The following is a 21,953-nucleotide window of genomic DNA, read 5'->3' as shown; positions in this document are numbered from 1 at the left end:
GATTCTCCCACCTCAGCCTCCCAAGTAGCTGGGACTACAGGCACATACCACCACACCTGGCTAATTTTTGTATTTTTAGTAAAGATGGGATTTCACCATGTTGCCCAGGCTGGTCTCAAACTCCTGAGCTCAGGTGATCTGCCCACTTTGGCCTTTCAAAGTGCTGGCATTGTAGGCGTGAGCCACCGTCCCATCCTAAATATTTTCTTTGGAGCAATTGTGAATGGCAGTGACTTTTTAATTTTGGGTTTGATATGTTCACTGCTATTATATGTGATCAATATTGTTGAACTTGTATCCTGAGGCCTTGCTGAACTCACTTATTAGTTCTAGAAATTTTTTGTAGATTTCTTGGAATTTTCTATGTACACGATCATGTCATCTGCAAATAGAAACATATATAGTTCTTCCTTTCCAATCTGTATATATTTTTTCATATTGCAATGCTAGACATTTCAGTATCATGTTAAATAAGAGTGGTAAGAGTGATGTCCTTGCTGTTTCAGACCTTAAAGAAAGAGCATTCAGTCTTTCACCATTAAGTCTGACGATAGCTATAGGTGTTTTCTAGATGTTCTTTATGAAGTTGAGATAGTTCCCCTTTATTTCTAATTTGCTGAAAGTATTTTTTTCCATAAATGGGTGTTAGATTTTTTCATGTCCATTGATATGTGATTTGTTTTCTTTGGCCTGTTGACAGGGTAGATTACATTGATTGATTTTCAAGTATTGATCCAACTTGCCTGACTGGAATAAATTCCATTTTTCATGCTGTTTAATTCTCTTTATACATCCTATTCTGTTTGCTAATATTTTGTTGAAGATTTGGCATGTAAATTGATGAGAGACATTAGTCTGTATGTTTTTTTTTTTTTAATAAGGTCTTGACCTGGTTTGGCTCTGTGTCCCCACCCAAATCTCATCTCGAATTGTAATCCCCAGGTGTCTAGGGAGGGACCTGGTGGAAGGTGATTGGATCATAGGGATGGTTCCCCATGCTCTTCTCACGATAGTGAGTGAGTTCTCACGAGAGCTGATGATTTTTAAAGTGTTTGGCAGTTCCCGCTTTGCTCCTCTCTCCTGCCACCTTGTGAAAAAGATGCCTGTCTCCCTTTTGCCTTCCGCTATGATTGTAAGTTTTCTGAGGCCTCCCCAGCCATGAGGAACTGTAAGTCAATTAAACCTCTTTTCTTTATAAATTACCCTGTCTCAGGCAGTATCTTTATATCAGTGTGAAAATGAACTAATACAGGTCTTTATCTGTGTTTGTTACCAGGGTAATACTGGCCTTACAAAATGAATGGGGAAGTATTTCCTCTTGTCTCCTTTCTGGAAGAGATTGTATACAATTGGTGATAATTCGTTTTTAAATGTTTGGTAGAACTCTCCAGGTAAATCACCAAGTCCTGGAGGTTGAGGTTTTGTTTTTTTGTTTTTTTGTTTTTTTGGTTTTTTTTTGTGACGAAGTTTCACTTTTGTTGCCCAAGCTGGAGTGCAATGGCGTGATCTTGGCTCACTGCAACCTCAGCCTCCCAGGTTCAAGTGAATCTCCTGTCTCAGCCTCCCGAGTAGCCGGGATTATAGGCATGCACCACCACACCCGGCTAATTTTATATTTTTAGTAGAGACAGGGTTTCTCCGTGTTGTTCAGGCTGATCTCGTACTCCTGACTCAGGTGATCCACCCACCTCGGCCTCCCAAAGTGCTGGGATTACAGGTGTGAGCCACCGCGCCCAGCTGAGTTTTTTATTATTGTGGTAAGCATACGTATAAAATTTACTGTTTTAACCATTTTTAAGTGTATTATTCAGTGGTACTTAGTAGACATTTGTCCCTCCTTTGGTATTTGCTGGGCATTGGTTCTGGGACCCCCTGCAAATACCAAAATCCTTTGATGTTCAATTCTCTGATATGAAATGGCATAGTATTTGCATGTAACCTACACATATCCTCCCATATAGTTTAAATCATTTCCAGATTACTTATAATACCTAATACAATATAATGCTATGTAAATAGTTATTATACTGTATTTTAAAAATTTATATTATTTTTATAGTTGTATTATTTTTTGTTTTTTGTTCTTTGAATATTTTGATCCATGGTTGGTCAAACACATGATTCTGGATGCGGAACCTATGGATATGGAGGATCATCGGTATTCACAATGTTATGCAGCTGTTACCATGATCATTTCCAAAAGTTTTTCATCAGCCCAGTTAGAAACCCTATACCCATACAACAGTAACTCCTCATTTCTCCTTACTCCTAGCCCCTGGTAACCTCTGTTATACTTTCTGTCTCTAAGAATTTGCCCATTCTAGGTACCTCTTAGAATTGCACAATATTTGTTCTTTTGTGTCTGGTTTATTTCACTTAATGTAATGTTTTCCAGGTTTATCCATGTTGCAGCATGTACCAGAGTTTCTTTCTTTTAAGGCTGAATAATATTGCATTATATGTATATACCATATTTTGCTTATGCATTTATATGTTGATGGCCATTTGTGTTGTTTCCACCTTTTGGCTGTTGTGCATAATGCTGTTAGGAACATTGGCGTACAGATATCTGTTAGAGTCTCTGCTTTCAATTCATTTGGGTATGGACCTAGAAGTGGAATTGCCGGATCATATGGTAGCTCTGTGTCACATTTTGAGGAAGTACCAAACTGTTTTCCACAGCAGCTGCACCATTTTACATTCTCACCAGCAATATACCAGGGTTCCAATTTCTTCATGTCCTCACCAATACCTGTAATTTTTCATTTTCCTTTTAATAATAGCCATCCTAATGGGTGCAAACTGGTATCTCATTGCAGTTTTTATTTGCCTATCCCTAATGACTAGTGACACTGAGCAGCTTTTCATGTGCTTATTGGTCATTTGTATATCTTCTTTGAAGATATGTCTGTTCAAGTCCTTTGCCCATTTTAAAACCACTTTTTTGGTTTTTTTCCTTTTTTTTTTTTGAGACAAGGTCTTGCTTTGTCACCCAGTCTGGAGTGCAGTGGTATGATCTCTGCTTACTGCAACCTCCATCTCCGGGCTCAAGCAGTCCTCCTACTTCAGCCTCCTGAGGAGGTGGGACTACAGGTGTGCCACCACACCTGTCTAATTTTTGTGGTTTTGTTTTTTTTTTTTTTGGTAGAGACAGGGTTTCACCATGTTGTCCAGGCTGGTCTTGAACTTCTGGACTCAAGTAATCCACCTGCCTCAGCCTCCCAAAGTTCTGGGATTACAAGCATGAGTCACTGTGCCTAGCCTTAAAATCAGGGTTTTTGTTGTTGTTGACTTGTATAAGTTCTTTATATAGTGTGGATATTAATCCCTTATTGGATGTAAGATTTGTAAATATTTTCTCCCATTCTTGTGAGTTATCTTTTTACTCTCTTGATGTTGTCCTTTGATGCACAAAAGTTTTTAATTTTAGGCTGGGCATGGTGCACATGCCTATAATCCCAGCACTTTGGGATGCCAAGGCAAGTGGATGGCTTAAGTCCAGGAGTTTGAGACCAGCTTTGCCAACATGGGGCAACCCTGTCTGTACAAAAAATGCAAAAATTAGCTGGGCATGGTGGTGCACGCCTGTAGTCCCAGCTACTCAGAAGGCTAAGATAAGAGGATCACTTGAGTCTGGAAGGCGGAGGTTGCAGTGAGTGGCATGATTGTGCCACTGTGCTCCAGCCAGCCTGGGTGACAGAGTGAGACCCTGTCTCAAAAAAAGTTTTAAATTTTGATGAAGATCAATTTATTTATTTTGTTTTTGTTGTTGATGTTGCCTGTGCTTTTGGTGTCATATCCAGGAAATCATCATCAAATCCAATATCATGAAACTTTTTCATAATATTTTCTCCTGAGAGTTTTATAGTTTTAGCTTTTATATTTAGGTCTTTGAACGATTTCTTTTTTTCATGCCACCATGTCTAAGAATCTTCTATCTATTTTGAGTTAATTTTTGTATATAGTATAGATCAGGGTCCGAAGTCATTCCTTTGCATGTGGATATCCAATTTTCCCAGCACCATTTGTTGAAAAGACTGTCCTTTCCCCGATTGAATGGTCTTGACATACTGTTGAGAATCTAGTGACCATATATGCAAGGGTTTATATCTGGGCTTGCTTTCTTCCTTCCTTCCTCCTTTCCTTTCCCTTTTCCTTTCCTTTCTCCCCTTTCTCTTCCTTCCCTTCTTCCCTCCCTTTGTTCTCCCACCCTCCCTCCCTTCCTTCCTTCCTTCCTTCCTTCCTTCCTTCCTTCCTTCCTTCCTTCCTTCCTTTCCTCCCTCCCTCCCTCCCTTCCTTCCTTCCTTTCCTCCCTCCCTCCCTCCCTCCCTCCCTTCCTTCCTTCCTTCCTTCCTTTCCTCCCTCCTTCCCTCCCTTCCTCTCTTCTGTCCTCCTTCTCCTCCTTCTCCTCCTCCTTCTTTTTTTTTGACAGGGTCTCATTCTGTCGTCTATGCTGGAGTATAGTGGTGTGGTCACGGCTCACTGCAGCCTCCACCTGGGCTCAAGCAATCTTTCCATCTCAGCCTCTCAAGTAGCTGGAACCACAGGCACATGCCACCACACCTGGCTAATTTTTTGTATTTTTTGTAGAGATGGGATTTCACAATGTTGCCAGGCTGGCCTTGAACTCCTGGGCTCAAGCAGTCCACCTGCCTCAGCCTCCCAAAGTGTTGAGATTACAGGCGTGAGCCACTGCACCCGGCCTATTTCTGGGCTTCCTATTATATTTTATTGGTTTGTATGTCTGTTCCTGATGTCAGTACCACACGTGTTGTGATATTTGTAGTTTTGTAGTAAGTTTTAAAATCAGGAAGTGTGACTCTTCTATGTTCTTTTTCTAGATTGTTTTGGCTATTTGAGATTCCTTGAAATTCCATGTGAATTTTAGGATGAATTTGTCTATTTCTGCAACAAATGTCATTGGGATTTTGGTAGGGATTCCAATGAATCTGTAGATTGCTTTAGATAGTATGCATTGCCATTTTAACAATTTAGTGTCTTCTAATCCATGAACACAGGATTAGGTTGTATTTTGATAGTTGGTGGTTTTTGAGAAATTGGTCCATTTCTTCTAAGTTGTCAAATATGTGAGCTAAAAAATGTTCATATTATTCCATTATTATTCTTTTAATGGTTACAAGATCTACAGTGTCCCATTTCAGTCCTTTTATTGGCATATCATCTTTTTTAACTTTTATGTTTGTTAGTAAGGCTAGAGGTTTATCCCTTTTTACTATATAAATAAGCTTTTGGTTTTATTGATTTTTTTTTTTTTTTAGTATTGCATTCTTATTTTCAGTTTCATGGATCTCTGCTCTTGTGTTTATTATTTCCATCTGCTTGCTTTGGTTTTGTTTTTCTAGTATCTAGCTAGCTTCTTTTTCTAGCATCTTGAATTAGTAACTTAGATTATTGATTTGAGGCTCTTCTTCATTTCTAACTTATGCATTGAGTGCTATAAACTTCTCTCTGCACTGCTTTAGATCCCACATATTTTGCTATGTTGTGTTTTCATTTTCACACAGTTCTATGTATTTTTTAAAATTTCCTTTGAAACTTTTTCTTTGACCCTTGTTTTATTTAGAAATATGTTGTTTAATATCCAAATGTTTAGAGATTTTCTTGTTTTCTATTGTTTCTTCTCTGTTTCTAATTTGAATTAAGTATAATCAATGATACCTCTCTGTATAATTTCAATACTTTTAAATTTGTTGAAGTTTATTTCCTGGTTCAGAATATGATCTCAGGTGAATATTCTGTGAGTGCTTAAACAATTGTTTACTCTGCTGTAATTGGCTGGTGTGTCCTGTTGTGCCAGTTAAATCCCATTGGTTGATTATTGTTCACTTCTTCAATATCCTTGTAGATTTTCTGTCTAGTAGTTCTACCAATTGCTGAGAGTGGAGTGTTGAAGTCCCCAACTATAAATGTGCATTTGCTTATTTCTCTTTTTAGCTCTATCAGGTTTTACTTAATGTGTCTAGACACTCTGTTGTTAGGTGCACACACATTCAGGATTGTTACGTCTTCCTGGTGGATTGATCCTTTTATGATTTTATAATATCCCTCTTCATTCCATCTGAGAACTGTTGGGTCATGACTTGACTTACTGTATTGTTTTTGTATTTTCTTTGTAGAAGATTCAGACCTACATTTCTTTGATCCACAGGCAACACCGAAGGTCTATCGAAAAATGATAGGCAATACATTTTAAATGTCCCTAGGCAGTTTGGATATCACATTATTGCTCTGTAAAACTCATTTAGGTTTTTTCCCCACATACATCGCTGTTTCTCTCCCGGGTGCTTGCTGTATATAGCACTGTCTCTGTCTTTTCCCTCTATTAACTTCAATAGTGGGAACAGTTACAGCACAGTCTTCTGAAGTTCAAGAAAAGAATTATTTGGAAAATTCATGAATGCCATCTGTGTAATTAGTGTGAAAGAAGTCCATATTTGAAAGGAATCTGGTTGAGCCCAGATACCTGATGTTTATAATAGTAACCACAGTTATATAAAATTATATATATGTGTGTTGTAACCACTTTCCGTGTATAGGATACTACCACAGTCCACTGGGAATGCAACCTCAATCTGTCCATCCCTGGGCAGGATTAGCTATAGTTCAAGTGCCAGGTTGACAGTGGTGGAACCAAGGCTTGGAGCTCTCAAGCACTCATGCTCAAGCTCTAGAACTCCTCGGTCCATGTGGTCATCTCCCGCAGATCCGGGCTCAAGTCCCAGCTTTACCACTTACCTGGCCACATGTGGGACTATGTCTGCCTCATAACCCCCATCCCCTGAAGAAGAGTCAACAGAACCCACCTCATTTAAGCCTTTTATATCTCTTTGTCGTCCATCTCAAAGTGATTCTGTAGAGGTCCTATAGGAGCCTCAAGGACCAAGATAAGAATATTCATGATGTGACTTCCCTGAGCCATGAATGGCTGCTGCGTTTTGTTCCTAAATGTGCTCCCTTTGCTGTCCTCCCTTCCCCTTTTAGAGAGATGGAACCATGTAACCACCACGACCAAGAGGCCAGTAACCACCAGAGCTCCAGCAAATACTTTAGGTAAGGTGGCCGCTCTGAGGAGAGTAGTAAGGCAAGGATCCCATGGGGCTCCCTCTGAGACAGGATCCAAATGAGCTACCCATAGATGAACTAATTGAGTATTTCTTTTATTTTGGGATCCCATGAAGGAAATGATTTTGACTTGGCTGATGCCCTGGATGATCGAAATGATCGAGATGATGGCCGCAGGAAACCGATTGCTGGAGGAGGAGGTGAGTCCCACCTGGTCTGGTTCTGTCTCATTAATTAAATCATCCCACAGAGCCAGAGCCAGCCTGGGCCTGGCAGAGCTAGAGGCACTTCAAGCCACTGGAGAACCCTATAATGGTGGTACTCAAACTTTTTTGGTCTCGGGACTCCCGAAATCATCGAGATCTCAAGAGAGATTTTGCTTATGTGGGTCACGTTTATCAATACTCATCATCTTAGAATTTAAAACTGAAAGACTTTATTAATCAATCTAAAATGAACAACATTAAACCCATACATTTAACATAAATAATATTTTTATGAGAAACAACTATGTTTGGCAAGACAAAAACTTGTATTGAGGAGAGCGGCATGCTGTTACATTTTTGCAGATTTCTCTCATGTCTGGCTGGATGGAAGCAGCTGGATTCTCACAGGCACTTTATTCCATCGTGAGATGTTGTTTTGGTTGAAGTATATGAAGGAAATCTGGCCTCACACCCATAGGCAGTGGGGACAGGGAGGAATACTTTCACAGACTTTTCAGATCCTTGTGGATAATCTTCTAGGATAGGACACCAAAACTTGGCCCCAACAAAAGCGGTCGTTTCTTACAGGTTAAGCGTAGTGTGGAGTGTGAAACTCTATCAGTGAACTTTCCACACTTGGTTCCGTGGGACTGTCTTGTCCTTTCGGTGGACCTTTTACCCGTTCATAAATTTTCTGCTTCCTTGTGTCAGTTTCCTTGCTGCATAACAAAAATCAGAAACTCTGAGTTAAGACAACACCCATTTATTATCCCACTGTTTCCTTTGGTCTGGAGTTGAGGAACAGCTAAGCTGAGTTTTCTGCTCAGGAGCTCATATAGCTGCAGTCAAGGTGTTGGTGAGGGCTGGGGTCTCGTCTGAGGTTGGGTTCCCTTCCAAGCTCAATTGGTTGTTGACAGTACATTCCCTTGCAGCTATAGAAATAATGACTGCTTGCTGCTTCAAGACCAGCAGGAGAATGACCAACAGAGGGGTTGGTAGGGGGAGAAAGGAGGAGAGACCGACCGACTCTGTTGCTTCTCATGTCTGAGCTCAGAGAAGGCCTGAACCTGCTTTTGAGGATATCACCTGATTAAGTCATGCCCATCTAGGATAATCTCCTTTTTGATGAATGCAAAGTCAAATTGATTTGGTACCTTAATCACCTCTGCAAAATCCCTTCACCTTTGGCATGTAATCTAACCTAATCACGGGAGTGATAGCCCTCCTATCCATGGTTCCACTCACACTCAGAGTGGTGGGACGTTATGTGGGACATGTACACCAGTGGGAGGGGGTCTGGGGGGACCTCTTAGAATTTCATCAAGGGCATTCTTAAGTGGAACTGGCAATCATTTTCTGAATCTTGGGCAACATTAGCACAAGTTTCTTGTTGCTGATTTTTTTTCTTGTTGTTGAAATGTATGTTTTATTTTCTCCAGGTTTTTCAGACAAGGATCTTGAAGACATAGTAGGGGGTGGAGAATACAAACCTGACAAGGGTAAAGGTAGGAGCATTGATTTGTGCCAACACAACCCTTATTCTGGTGAAAAAGGTGATTATGCAGCAACCAGGTTAATTGAGCCTCTGGGAAATGAGTGGTAGTTCCCAGACATCCCAGCCTGCCAATTGGGGTTCATTTGGAATGATGTGAGCCATGCAGTTCAAGGGGGGGATTTATAAGCCATCTTAGAAAAGCTCCACATTTCCCCTGATGTTCCTTAAGCAGCAGTGCTGATAGGTTAACGTTTCATGCTGGCTGAAGCCTATTTGCCAAGGCAACACCACCAATGATAATAACTGGGGGCCAGTGGACTCTGAAAACAGCCCTCTCAACCTCAAGAGACTTACTCACTCTTGGGATGGGAGGAGCAAAGTCATCATGACAAGCATCTTTTTTAAGAGACCCATAGCAAGTCAGATATCTTTTAAAATACCTTTCTATTTTGAAATGGTTCTCACAAGAAGTTGTAAAAATAGTTCAAGAGAGTTCATGTGTACACTTCACCTAGCTTCTCCTTATATAACCATAGTCAATGTCAAAACCAGGAAGTCAACATTAGTCCAGTACTGTTAAGTCAGCTACAGACCTTGTTCAGATTTCATCAGATTTTGCACGCATTCAGATATGCGTGTGTGAGCGAGTATGGGTAGGTCTATAAAATGTTATGTGTGTAGATTTGAGTAACCATTACCATAATTAGCAGGCAGAACTGTTCCATCGCCACAAAGAAGTTCCCTCATGTTACCCCAGAATAGTCATGTCCTCCCCACGGCCAGATAGTGTTAATTCCCCAAACTACCAAAGATTTCAATCTTTTATCATAGTATACATCAAGTCTGGAGGGAATATTAGCCAGATTTGTTGATGTGGCAAGGCAAGCTAGTGATTGTAACTTGTGGTTGTAACCTGTTGTGATTGTAACTTGTGATTGTAATCTGTTGTGATAGCAACATGTTATGATGGTAAGTTGTGGTAACTCCGATTGTAACCTGTTGCAATGGCAAATTGCTGTTACACCCGGTTATAAGTGTGACAAGTTATGGGTGTATCTGGTTGTAACTCTGATACACTCCCCACAGTCTTGGCTGTGGTTACTAGTGTTTGCTCTTTTCTTGCAAGAACGGTGTGCCTTTCGTATGGGAATAGTGTTCTCTTCCGATTAAAGGATACCATAGTTAAATTTATCCTTCGAAACACCTTTCCAGACAGAGTCATCTCTACTAAAAAGCACAAAAAGCCTCTAAATGAAACCCACAGGTGTCAGGAGAACATGGAACATTTAAAGGGCAAATCCAGCAAATTAGCCAATTACTTTTGGGTGATAAGTGGTATTTCCAGATGGTGAAATGAGAGCAGTAGGCACACGTGTAAGCACACACATGAATGAAAGTCTGAATGGCATGTCAGGGGCTTTTCCTTATTAAAAGTGCATGTTTTAGCAAGGAAGAAGTGTTCAGGAATTCTTTAATTAGGCTCATATTTGAACTTCTCTTGTAAAGAATAATCAACTGTTAGCTTAAGTTATACCCTCTGCCATTATAGGTGTCAGGAAAAGAAGATAAAGGGGGTCACGGAAAAAAGGACAAGTGTGAAACTGAAACATGGTTATGATAAGCACACCATGGAATTCTCAGACACTGTCCTTTACACAAAAATATGCTAATGCTGTGAGCAAAGGTAAAACATCACATTTCAATAAATTATGATCTTCAGCATGAAAAGAATCCTAATTAATGCATTTTTCAGGCTTGGGTCTTAGGCACATAGATTCAGCTATATTTTAGAGTGTATTTTTGAAACAATACATTATTTGTTACGGATTTTTTTCTCAGGAAGACCTCTTACCCTGTAGAAGCCCCCCATTTTGCCTATAGGTAACGATGACAGTCTTTTGTCAACAGGTCCTATTGCCTTTCTCTAAGAAGGTGATGGCCTATAAGCCCTCCTCCTCTGCCCTTATTTCCTTCCTGCCCAACCTGGGCAGGACTCTGATCGTCCCCCATTTCTGCCAACAGACTGCTTTCCATAGCACTTTGAGAAATTCGAGGCCAATGTTTCAACTCCTCACGGCCCCCCTGCCATGTATACCCCAGAGTATGCAAGCCCCTACTCCCACTGTGATTCCCAGCGGCTTCCTGATGGCCACAGCCCTCTGTCCTGTGTGGCCGCTGTAGCATTGGACTTTGATGATCACCTTCTCCTTAACATTCTTTCCTCCTGGGCCCTTTCTCACTCATTGACTGGTCTCATTCATGAGTCTCATTCACTGCTTCTTTCTGAACACTGCTGCCTCTTGGATTTATTTCCTTGGTGTCCAGTTCTGTATGTCATTCTCTTTCACTGGGAAAGAGAATGGTATTAGAAACCAAGATCTGAGTATTCATTGCTTAGTGGTATATCGCTACTTCTAGACTGTCTAAGCAGACAGAGATAGGAAATAGGAAATATATGTATATATACTAACCCATGTGTCTTACTTCAGGCTGCTATAACAAATTACCACAGACTGGGTGATAATTAAGCAACAGACATTTGTTTCTCACAGTTCTAGAGGCTGGGAAGTCCAAGATCAAGTCATGGATAGATACAGTATCTAGTGAGGATCTGCATCCTGTTTTGGAGATGGCTATCTTCTTGTTGTGTCCCTGATTGGTGGAGAGGACAGAGTGGGGAGAAAGCTCTGGTGTCTCTTCTTATAAGGGTTCTAATCCTATCATGAGGGGTAGACTTTCATGACCTAATTAACTCCCAAAGACCCCACCTCCTAATATCATCACATTGGAGGTTAGGACTTCAACATATGACCTTGAGAGACGGGATACAAATGTTCAATACATAACACCATGTATATACACATATCCAAAATAATTTCTTTTAACCGTCAGCAGGTATATAACCTAAACATGACTTCATACTTATATCTCCAACTGTAATCCAGTGCCAGAAGGATTATTTTGATCTTCCTTTCTTGCCTACCTATAACCTTCCTCTCTGACAGTGAGACACCTAGCTCCTACTACCTGTCATTCATTTACTGTCTTACTCAATTCAGGTATACACGTATAGAGCATCAGAATTGCTAACTCATACCCCCAGGAGAAACAACTTTACCAACTAGAGTCCAGTGTCTATGTTCAGTTTCTTTTGTCTTTACCTCACAGTTTCCAGTCAAAATACTGTTTTTCAAAGTTACTTAGGTCGGTTCCTTTACCTTCCTCATCCATTCAGTACAGTAATGCCACCCATTTATAATGGAGTTAGATTCATTTGTCATAGTCTGCATTCCATCCTGGGAGTCCCCTACCCACCTGGTTGATGTTTTGTTCTTTTGCTTGTAGGCATTAAAGTTCACTCTTTGTAACATATAGTTCTATGGGTTTTGGCAAATGCATAGAGTCACATGTCCACCAGCCAAGTACCATACAGAACAGTTTCCTCACCATGCAAGGACTTCTGTACATGCCCTTATAGTCAGCCACTCCCCCTTCCCTCAACCCTAATCTATTTTCTATTAGTGCAACCACTGATTTGCTTACTTCTCTATAGTTTTACCTTATCCAGGATGCCATATAATTGGAGCCATACAGTATATAGGCTTTTCAGACTAGCTGCTTTCACTTAGCAATATGCATTTAAAGTTTTTTCATGTTTTTTCATAGCTTGGTAGTTTGTTCTTTTTAGCATTGAACAATATCCCATTGTATGGATGTACCACTTTGTTTATCCATTCACCTGCTGAAGGACATCTTGGTTGCTTCCAGTCTGGAGTGAATATGAATAAAACTGCTATAAATATTTTTTTTGAGATAGGATCTCACTCTGTTGCCTAGCCTGGAGTGCAGTAATGCAAACACAGTTCACTGAAGCATTGACCTCCTGAGCTCAAGCAATCCTCCCACCTCGGCCTCCTGAGTATCTGGGACCATAGATACGCACCACCATACTTGACTAACTTAAAATTTTTGTAGGGATGGGGTCTTGCTATGTTGCCCAGGGTGGTCTCGAGCTCCTGGGCTCAGGTGATTCTCCTGCCTTGGCCTCCCAATATGCTGGGATGCAGGTGTGAGCCATTGCGCCCAGCTATAAACATTTTTAAACATTACATACAGGTTTCTGTGTAGACATACACATAATACTTTATACTTTTGTTCTATGAACAACACTATGAAGAAAAGAAAAAGACAAGCCACAGATTTGGAGAAAATATTTGCAAAATCATATACCTGATAAAAGACCTGTATTCAGATGATATAAAGAATTCATAGGCCGGGTGTAGTGGCTCACGCCTGTAATCCCAGCACTTCTGGAGGGTGACGCGGGTGGATCACGAGTTCAGGAGATCGAGACCATCCTGGCTAACATGGTGAAACCCTGTCTCTACTAAAAATACAAAAAATTAGCTGGGTGTGGTAGCACGTGCCTGTAGTCCCAGCTACTCGGGAGACTGAGGCAGGAGAATCACTTGAACCTGGGAGGTGGAAGTTGCAGTGAGCCGAGATCACACCACTGCACTTCACCCTGGGCGACAGAGCGAGACTCTGTCTCAAAAAAAAAAAAAAGAATTCATAAAAGTCAACAATAAGAACTCAACCCCAATTTTAAAATGGGTAAAAAATATGAAGAGACTTCACCAAAGAAGAATATAAAATAGGAAAATAAGATATTCAACGTCATTTCTCACTAGGGAAATACAAATGAAAACAGGATACCACTATGCACCTGTTAGAATGTCTAAAATCCAAAAAGCTGATAATATCAATTGCTGATGAGGATGCAGAGCAACAAGAACGCTCATTCATTGTTTGTGAGAATGCACAATGGTACGGCCACTTTGGAAGACAGCTTGACAGTTTATTATAAAGTTCAACATAGACTTGCCATATGACCTAGCAGTCATACACTATTGCTGGTTTTTGCTCCGGTTGAACAGTCTGCCGACAGACTTAGGGAAGGGAAAAATGAGAGCAGCCTTGGGCAAAAATGCCATGGACTCAAGCTGTTTTTACTGAAATCAAATAACTTTCCTGAAATGACTAACTTTTTGTCCAGGTTTATAGTTGCTTTTTGAGGAGAGGATTTGTTGATCTCCTCACTGTCTCATGCCAGAAGTCTTTTCCCTGGTATCTTTTGAATCTAGATTATTCTTTCTCTTTATCGCCCCTCAAGCCCAGGCCATCTTCACCCTCCCTTGGGACGACCAGCTAAGCGGTTAAGAGTGTTGACCTTAACCGCTTAACTGGTATCTTTGCTCCAGCTTGTCCTCCTTGTAGCTGCAAGAGAGAACCATCAAGAACATGAATCTGAGCCTGTCGTTCCTCTGTTTAAAAAATACTGTGTAACAATGAAAAGACAAACAGTCCAATTAAAAAATGAGCATAGGATTTGAACAGACACATCACAAAGGAAGTTACATGATGTTCAAAATAATTTATGTGTGTTGAACCAATCTTGCATCCTAGGGATAAAGTCTACTTGATCGTGTTGGATTAGCTTTTTGATGTGCTGCTGGATTCAATTTGCTGGTATTTTGTTGAGGATTTTTGCATCTATGTTCATCAATGTTATCGGCCTGACGTTTTCTTTTTGTATTGTGTCCTGCTACAGTAACCAAAACAGCATGGTACTGGTACAAAAACAGACACATAGACCAGTGGAACAGAATAGAGAGCATACAAAAAATGCCTCAGACCTACAGCCATCTGATCTTCAACAAAATTGACAAAACAAGCAGTGAGGAAAGGACTCTTTTTTTTTTTTTAATATTTTAAGTTCTAGGGTACATGTACACAACGTGCAGGTTTGTTTCATATGTATACATGTGCCATGTTGGTTTGCTGTACCCATTAACTCGTCATTTACATTAGGTATATCTCCTAGTGCTATCCCTTCCTCCCTCCCCCCATCCCATGACAGGTCCCAGTGTGTGATATTCCCCACCCTGTGTCCAAGTGTTCTCATTGTTCAGTTCCCACCTATGAGTGAGAACATGCGGTGTTTGGTTTTCTGTCTTTGTGATAGTTTGCTCAGAATGATGGTTTCCAGCTTTATCCGTGTCCCTACAAAGGACATGAACTCATCCTTTTTTATGGCTGCATAGTATTCCATGGTGTATATGTGCCACATTTTCTTAATCCAGTCTATCATTGATGGACATTTGGGTTGGTTAGGACTCTTTATTCAATAAATGGTGCTGGGATAACTGGCTGGCCATATGCAGAAGATTGAAGCTGGACCCCTACCTTTTTGCCATATGCAAAAATCAACTCAAGATAGATTAAAGACTTAAATGTAAAACCCAAATCTATGAAAACCCTGAAGACAAGCTAGGCAATACTATTCTGGACATAGGACCTTTGTCAGAAGGCAAAGTCTTCATGACAAAGACACCAAAAGCAATTGCAACAAAAACAAAAATCGACACATGGGACCTCATCAAACTAAAGAGCTTCTGCACAGCAAAAGAAACTATCAACAGAGTAAACAGACAACCTATAGAATGTGAGAAAATATTTGCAAACTGCATCCAACAAAGGTCTAATATCCAGAATCTATAAGGAACTTAAACAAATTTACTAGCCAAAAACAAAACATCCCATTAAAAAGTGGGCAAAAGACATGAACAGACAGTTCTCAAAAGAAGACATACATGTGGCCAACAAGCATACGAAAAAAAGCTTAACATCACTAATCATTAGAGAAATGCAAATCAAAACCACAATGAGATACCTTCTCACACCAGTCAGAATGGCTGTTATCAAAAAGTCAAAAAATAAATGCTGACGAGGTTGTGGAGAAAGGGGAACACTTATGCACCGCTGATGGGAATGTAAATTAGTTCAGCCAGTGTTGAAAAAACTTTGGTGATTTCTCAAAGAACTTAAAACAGAATTACCATTTGACCCAGCAATGCCATTATTTAGTATATACCCAAACACAAATTGCTCTATCATAAAGACACGTGCATGTGTATGTTCATTGCAGCACTATTCACAGTAGCAAAGACACGGAATCAGCCTAAGTGCCCATCAACAGAGGACTAGATGAAGAAAATGTGGTACATATATACCAGGAAATACTACACAGCCTTAAAAAAATGAGATCACGTCCTTTGCAACAACATAGATGGAGCTGGAGGCCATTGTCCTAAGCAAACTAACTCAGGAACAGAAAACCAGATACCACATGTTCTCACTTATAAGTGGGAGCTAAATGATGAGAACACATAGACACATAGAGGGGAACAGCACACACTGGGGCCTATCAAGGGGTGGAGGGTGGGAGGAGGGAAGGGATCGGGAAAAATAACTAATGAATACTAGGCTTAATACCTAGGCGATGAAATAATCTGTACAACAAATCGCCATGACACAAAATTTACCTGTATAGCAAACCTGCACATGTACCCCTGAATCTAAAATTTTTTTTTAAAAAAAACCAAAATCATTATTCTTTGGGGAAATACAAATCAAACCACAATGAGATACCACAACACATCCTCCAGAATAACTAAAATTTAAAAGGAAGTATCAAATGTTGATGAAGATGTGGAGTGACTGCAGTTATCATACATCATTGGTAGGGATGTCAAGTTTCTTCTAAAACTGAACATAGACCTCCCTAGCGACCCAGCAATTTCATTCCCTATTCAAGAGAAATGAGAGCTATGTTCTGCCCCCTTCCAACAACAAAACAAAAGACTTATAAAAGAATGCTCATTGCTTGATCTACGATAGCAGAAAACAAAAACAAAACTTGGAAACACCCAGGTATCAATAGGAGAATTGATTGACAAACTGTGATACATTTATATGTTTATACAATGGGATGAGTTACTGATACGACAGCATGGATAAATGTCAAAAACAATATGCTGAGTAAAAGAGGCCAATGATAAAAGAGTACGTATTATTTGAGCCCAATTATATGAAGTTCCACTGCAGCCAAAACTAAGCTATAATGATAGAGAGGAGATCTGTGGCTGCGCGGGTTAGGTGTGTGAATAAGATCAACTGGGCGTCACTTTCTGGGATGATGGTTATGCTCTGTGTCTTGATGGGGTCTCGGTTTCATAGTTGTGTGCATCTGTCAAAAGTTATCCACTGGTACGTGGAAGATTTATGTGTTTCACTATATGTAAATTTTACCTTAAAAAAGGAATCGTAAGCAAACGTAAAATGCTAGGTAACCATAGGTTGAAGTACACTGATGTCTGTAACTTTGACATGTGTCACAAAAATAAGATCGATTGACAAGAGGGATGGCAGACGTGATAAAGTGAATGATGCAAAATGTTAATTACAGGTCTGCGTGCTGGGAATTTGGGTGTTCACTGCAAGGAGTTTTAAACTTTTTTGTATGTTTGAAATTTTTCTTAATTAGATGTTGGTGAAAAAAATTAAAGAAGCAGGAACAACAACAAAAGCCTCTTTAGTGGTTCCCCACTGCTTACGAGATAAATTCAAGCCCTTTAGTCTGGTGACATGTTCTTTCTGCCCTAGACCGCCGGGTTCCTGTGATCTGCAAACATGGAGAAAGGCCAGTAGGTACATATGCCAGTGCCTGCAGATGACATTCCTCGGTCTAAACTGCTTGCCTTCCACCATGTAAATTCCCAGTCATCCTCGAGCAAGTGCTAAGTTACTCATGCTGGAGATCCCCTCCTCTCAGGAGGCTGCCCCCATCTGTGGTCCTGTCTCCCTGCTCACTCTCGGCCCTGCAGCACAGCTTCCATCTCCTGCCCCTGGGCTCTCCTAGAGCTTCTGTCACTCCGCTGGTACAGGATAGCACGTGTCATTCTGAACCACAGCGGGTGGTGTTTATCTTTTTTGCTTCTGCTAGACTGGGCTTCCTGTGTATCCCTGACACCTCCATGCAGGTTTGCTGGCATGAGGACTATGGAGCAAACACCCAGCTTTGCTCTCTGCCTTCTCTGTCACATCTCCCTGTGAAGGCTGGAGTGATACTTTTGATTGGCGAAGCCAGGGTGAGCCTGCTGATCCTCTGGGCCACGTTACTGGTGGGATCGTGGCATGACCTGTTGCTTTCTCCTGGAACCCCAAAGGAGTGCGAGAGCCAGGGCCCACCACGTCGCTAGCTGGGGAAGTGTGCACTCTCATAGTAGGTGAACCCTGTGTCTGCTCTATAAGCCCAGCTTTCCCCCACATGAGCTCTGGGATGATTTTTGTGAGAAGGGAAAAGGGAGAGAAGTAACACGTAGCTTCCGTGTGGCCTCAGGCCGTGTCCTCTAACTAGTATACAGAAGCCCTGCTCTTGAGTGTGCTGCTGTACTTTAGCCTCTTCATCAAGCAGAAGCCTTACCTTTGATCTTTCTCTGGCTCCTTACATCTGTTCTCAGTTGGTAAAGAACCCGGATGGGAGGAGGAGCAGGGAGGGGTGTTATTAGCACTCCCGGATCACCCTCACTGGCCTGTTGGTCAGAAAACTCTCGATAAATTAACACAAGGAACCAAATGGGGGCAAGGGCACTGCTGGCTGGGGAAAGAGGCCATTTGCTGCTTTCTTTTCTCCCTATCCCCAGAAGGAGAGTCTTCCTTCTGTGCTCCTTAAGGATCCCCTAGGCAGTGTCTACTCCATTGCTCGGGCGAGGTGTTTTACCCTCTCCTTCGTTATCTGCAGACCTTTCCCAAACTTCTGAGTCTGCTCAAAGCTAGAGTTTTCGTGACAGCTCTTTCAAGGGTGCTACTTGGAGCCTTGGGTGGTACGAAATGGATGTCTTCACGGTGAGCCTTGTGTGTGCTCCAAGTGCAAACTCTCCATGCACTGCAGAGAACACTAGAAGGAGAGGAGCACTACCTGAACTTCTCCTTCAGGGTCTAAAGGTGAAACTTGCTTTGCAGCACCCAGCATTTCACTGTACTGATTCCTTTCTTTGGATCACCACCTCCTGGGTTTAGCAGCCCATATGCTGGGCTCACTCAGCTATACACTGCTTGTTCATAACTACTGTGGGTTCACAGGGCTGAAACACTGCCTCATTTTTCTTAATCAGAAAAAAATTATTTTGAAAATGTTAGAATCAAATTGGGCACATTTTTACACCAAGATGGCATTTTTTTTAAGGCCAAAGCATGCAGTTCTTAAACACTGAGCCGAGACTAAAAACCCCTCCTTCTAAAGACATGCAGACATTCTGTTACCGATGTGTCTGGGTTGCATACATAGGCTATGTGGAGATGTCCCCAAGTGTGAAGTGTGAACGCCCTCACTTGTAGTTCACAGGGTTAAAGGAGACGGTACTGACTATGGTCATTTGGTTGACTGTAACTTTGAGTATTAGTTCCCTCCAAATATAGCCTGTTGATCCCGGTTTTATATATAGAGAGAGATATACTTTAAGTTCTGGGATACATGCGCAGAACGCGCAGGTTTGTTACGTAGGTATACACGTGCCATGGTGGTTTGCTGCACCCATCAACCCGTCATCTACATTAGGTATTTCTCCTAATGCTATCCCTCCTCTAGCCTCCCACCCCCCGACAGGCCCCGGTGTGTGATGTTCCCCTCCCTGTGTCCATGTGTTCTCATTGTTCAGCACAGTGTCAAAGTTCATCTATGTTGTAGCACGCACCAGCATGTCCTTCCTTTTTATGGCTGAATATTCCATTGTGTGGCTAGACCGCATTTTATCTATCCATTTACCCTCTTGGGTTTTGAAGAAAACATTTCTCTCCAATTTTCACTGTGTTTACAGTCATTGTCTTCAAGTATCTGGGCCCTCTCATGATCCCTTTGTGTTATGGACTAAATGTTTGCGTCTCCTGAAAATTCATGTGTTGAAACCCTAACCCCCAATAGGATGTTATTTGGAGGGTAGGGCCTTTGGGCGACTTGAGGTCTTGAAGGTGGGGTCTTTGTGATGGGATTAGTTCTAAGAAGAGATACCTGAGAGTTCTCTTCTTTGGACCTATTTCCACATTCATTTCAGCTTTCATAACATGTAAAGAAATAGGATGTTTCAGATGTGAGAAATAGCTCCCCGGCTCTGGTGTTCTGTGATGTGAAGAGACCCACTTGCTCCCTCAGAATCCCCTTCCCCAAACACGTACCTGGGAACGCGGCGGGAACATGGCTTTTGTCCCAGATGACAACCTTGCTGGTATCTCGGGAGCTTGACATAAGACAAGGAGAGTTTTAAGGGTCTGTATCAGATTGGAAGGGGATACCCATTATATTACCTAGAGGGAGGGCATTCTTATCCCTGTGGTGGGGGATGGATAAAATCTGGGCCTTGGAGACTCCTGGAACAGTGAAGAGTACCCTCCCCAGTGGCTAGCATAGGCAGCCATGTTTTGGTAGATTTTTCAGTTCAGTTTGACTTGGTAACTGTGTGGGGTATTTGAAACAAGATTTTCTTCTCTTTGTTTATTCATTTTTTTTAAAGTTGTTTTTGTTTTGCACTTTGGCCATCTTTTTAGATAATGAAAATACGTTTCTAAAATATCTAAAAGCCCTAGCTGTGTCTATTAGAAGAGTCTAGAACACTTATAGATGTCTTTAAATACTTGAACATCTACCCCAGCAGTTATAATCTTCCTTCCATTACGTTACTCTCCATGCCCTTGGCAACCAGGTGGGTCAGGCACTCACTGTGAGCCCAGGTTGTGCTGCTGTCAGAGAAGGGCAGCTCCGTGTGGTGCATCCCTGCCTCCCCCAGATGTATGGCTGTGTAGGAATCAAGGCTGCCATGTATGCGTATAGCATTGTCTTTTGTCTCTGAGATGCTGAGGGTCTGACACTTCCTTTGATTGCAGGGCTTATTCACAACTTTCTCACTGAGGTCATGCCTCCTTTCTACAGGGCCTCTGTAGCTATGGTGGTTGCTGTAGCTAGAGAGGTTCCTATAGCTATGAGACCTGCTATGGCGGTGGTCACTATTGCTACAGTGACGGTCCCTATTGCTATGGTGTGGCTATAGCAACGGCAGCAGTCCCTAGAGTTATGACAGTCCATACAGCTACCTGTATGCATAGGTGTCTATACTCAAAGCAAATTGCAGCATATGATACACTGTGCAGGGAGATTTCTGGTGTACTAGGAAGCTGCTGTAGTCCCTTTGGCATATAATTGTGAACTCAGAAGGCAGGTGGGAATACAAAACATACTGAAACTGAAAAGTCCGCCAATGACCTGTGAAATTGCCTCTTTGAGCTCTCTCTCCAGCTGTGGGAAAGAGGGGTGGATAGATCTGCATGGGGCTTGCAGAGTTAAAACTTCTTACAAATTACGTGAAAAAGACTTGTTTGTTGTTTCATGATCCAGAAAGAATCACTAGTAATATTTGTGACTGCATGCTTGGAGTACTTTTTCTATGCATAAGTATATATTTGTAAATACTTGTGATTTTTTAAAAAATAAAAATGGGATCATGCTATCCTGAAACCACTTTTTTCATTCACTAATACACTGAATATCATTCTCTGTCATTAAAGGGTATTCTAAAATATCCTATCAGTGGTTACATTATATTATGATATACCATAATTTATTTAACCAGGACCCTATTTTTGTACAGAGATTCCCGCAGCTTTTGCTGCTCTACACAGTGCTGTGATGAACATTGTCTTAGCCAAATGTGCACAACTCTAGTCAGATAACTTCCCAGAAGTCAAATGGCTGGCTGGGTCACAGAAAGCAGACACTTTTAAAGATGCGACGCTTTGAGTGGTACTGCTGAATGATATTCCATTAAGGTTGTGCCAACCTCCATTTCCACCACTAGTAAGTAAACAGGTGCTTGTTTTCTCAAATTATCACCTCCACTGGGCATTATAGTTATGTTATCTTTGCAGATTTGTTCAGAGCAAAATGCTATCCTGTTTAAATGTGCATTTCTTTGAATCTAAAAGGAGGTGAAACACTTTTTCAATGTCTTATTAGACACTCTTAAAATATTTTGTGAATTGCCTGTTTGTGTTCTTTGCCCACTTTTTTTTTTTACTGGGGTCTGCATATTTTCTCATTTCTGCATATTTCTGCATATTTTCTCATATATTTTAAGGACTCCTTTTACATTAGAGATTAGGAAGCCCTTATATATTCCATAAACATTGTATTTATTCATTCATCAGTTGATGAACCTTTGGGTTGTTTATAGCTTTTATGAATACTGCGACGAACATGTGTGTGCACATTTTTATGTGGA

At 41.2% G+C, this 21,953-nt stretch overlaps 1 protein-coding gene across 6 annotated transcripts in view; it reads left to right on the top strand.

The window, feature by feature from the left end:
• The window catches only part of CD99L2 (CD99 molecule like 2), a 130,671-nt gene that overhangs the window by 94,555 nt on the left and 14,163 nt on the right, over positions 1–21,953 (top strand). For 5 of the 6 annotated variants that reach the window (XM_024240272.3, XM_024240271.3, XM_054543973.2 and 2 more), the window contains 3 exon segments: positions 7,003–7,071; positions 7,200–7,283; positions 8,729–8,794. In XM_024240272.3, the coding sequence (XP_024096040.1) occupies positions 7,003–7,071; positions 7,200–7,283; positions 8,729–8,794 (219 nt within the window). 6 annotated transcript variants of the gene reach the window in all.

The sequence above is a fragment of the Pongo abelii genome, chromosome X (assembly GCF_028885655.2).
Source record: "Pongo abelii isolate AG06213 chromosome X, NHGRI_mPonAbe1-v2.0_pri, whole genome shotgun sequence".
Lineage (NCBI taxonomy): Eukaryota > Metazoa > Chordata > Mammalia > Primates > Hominidae > Pongo > Pongo abelii.
The sequence above is the reverse complement of the archived record's forward strand: the minus strand, read 5'-3'. Positions and strand labels throughout refer to the sequence as shown.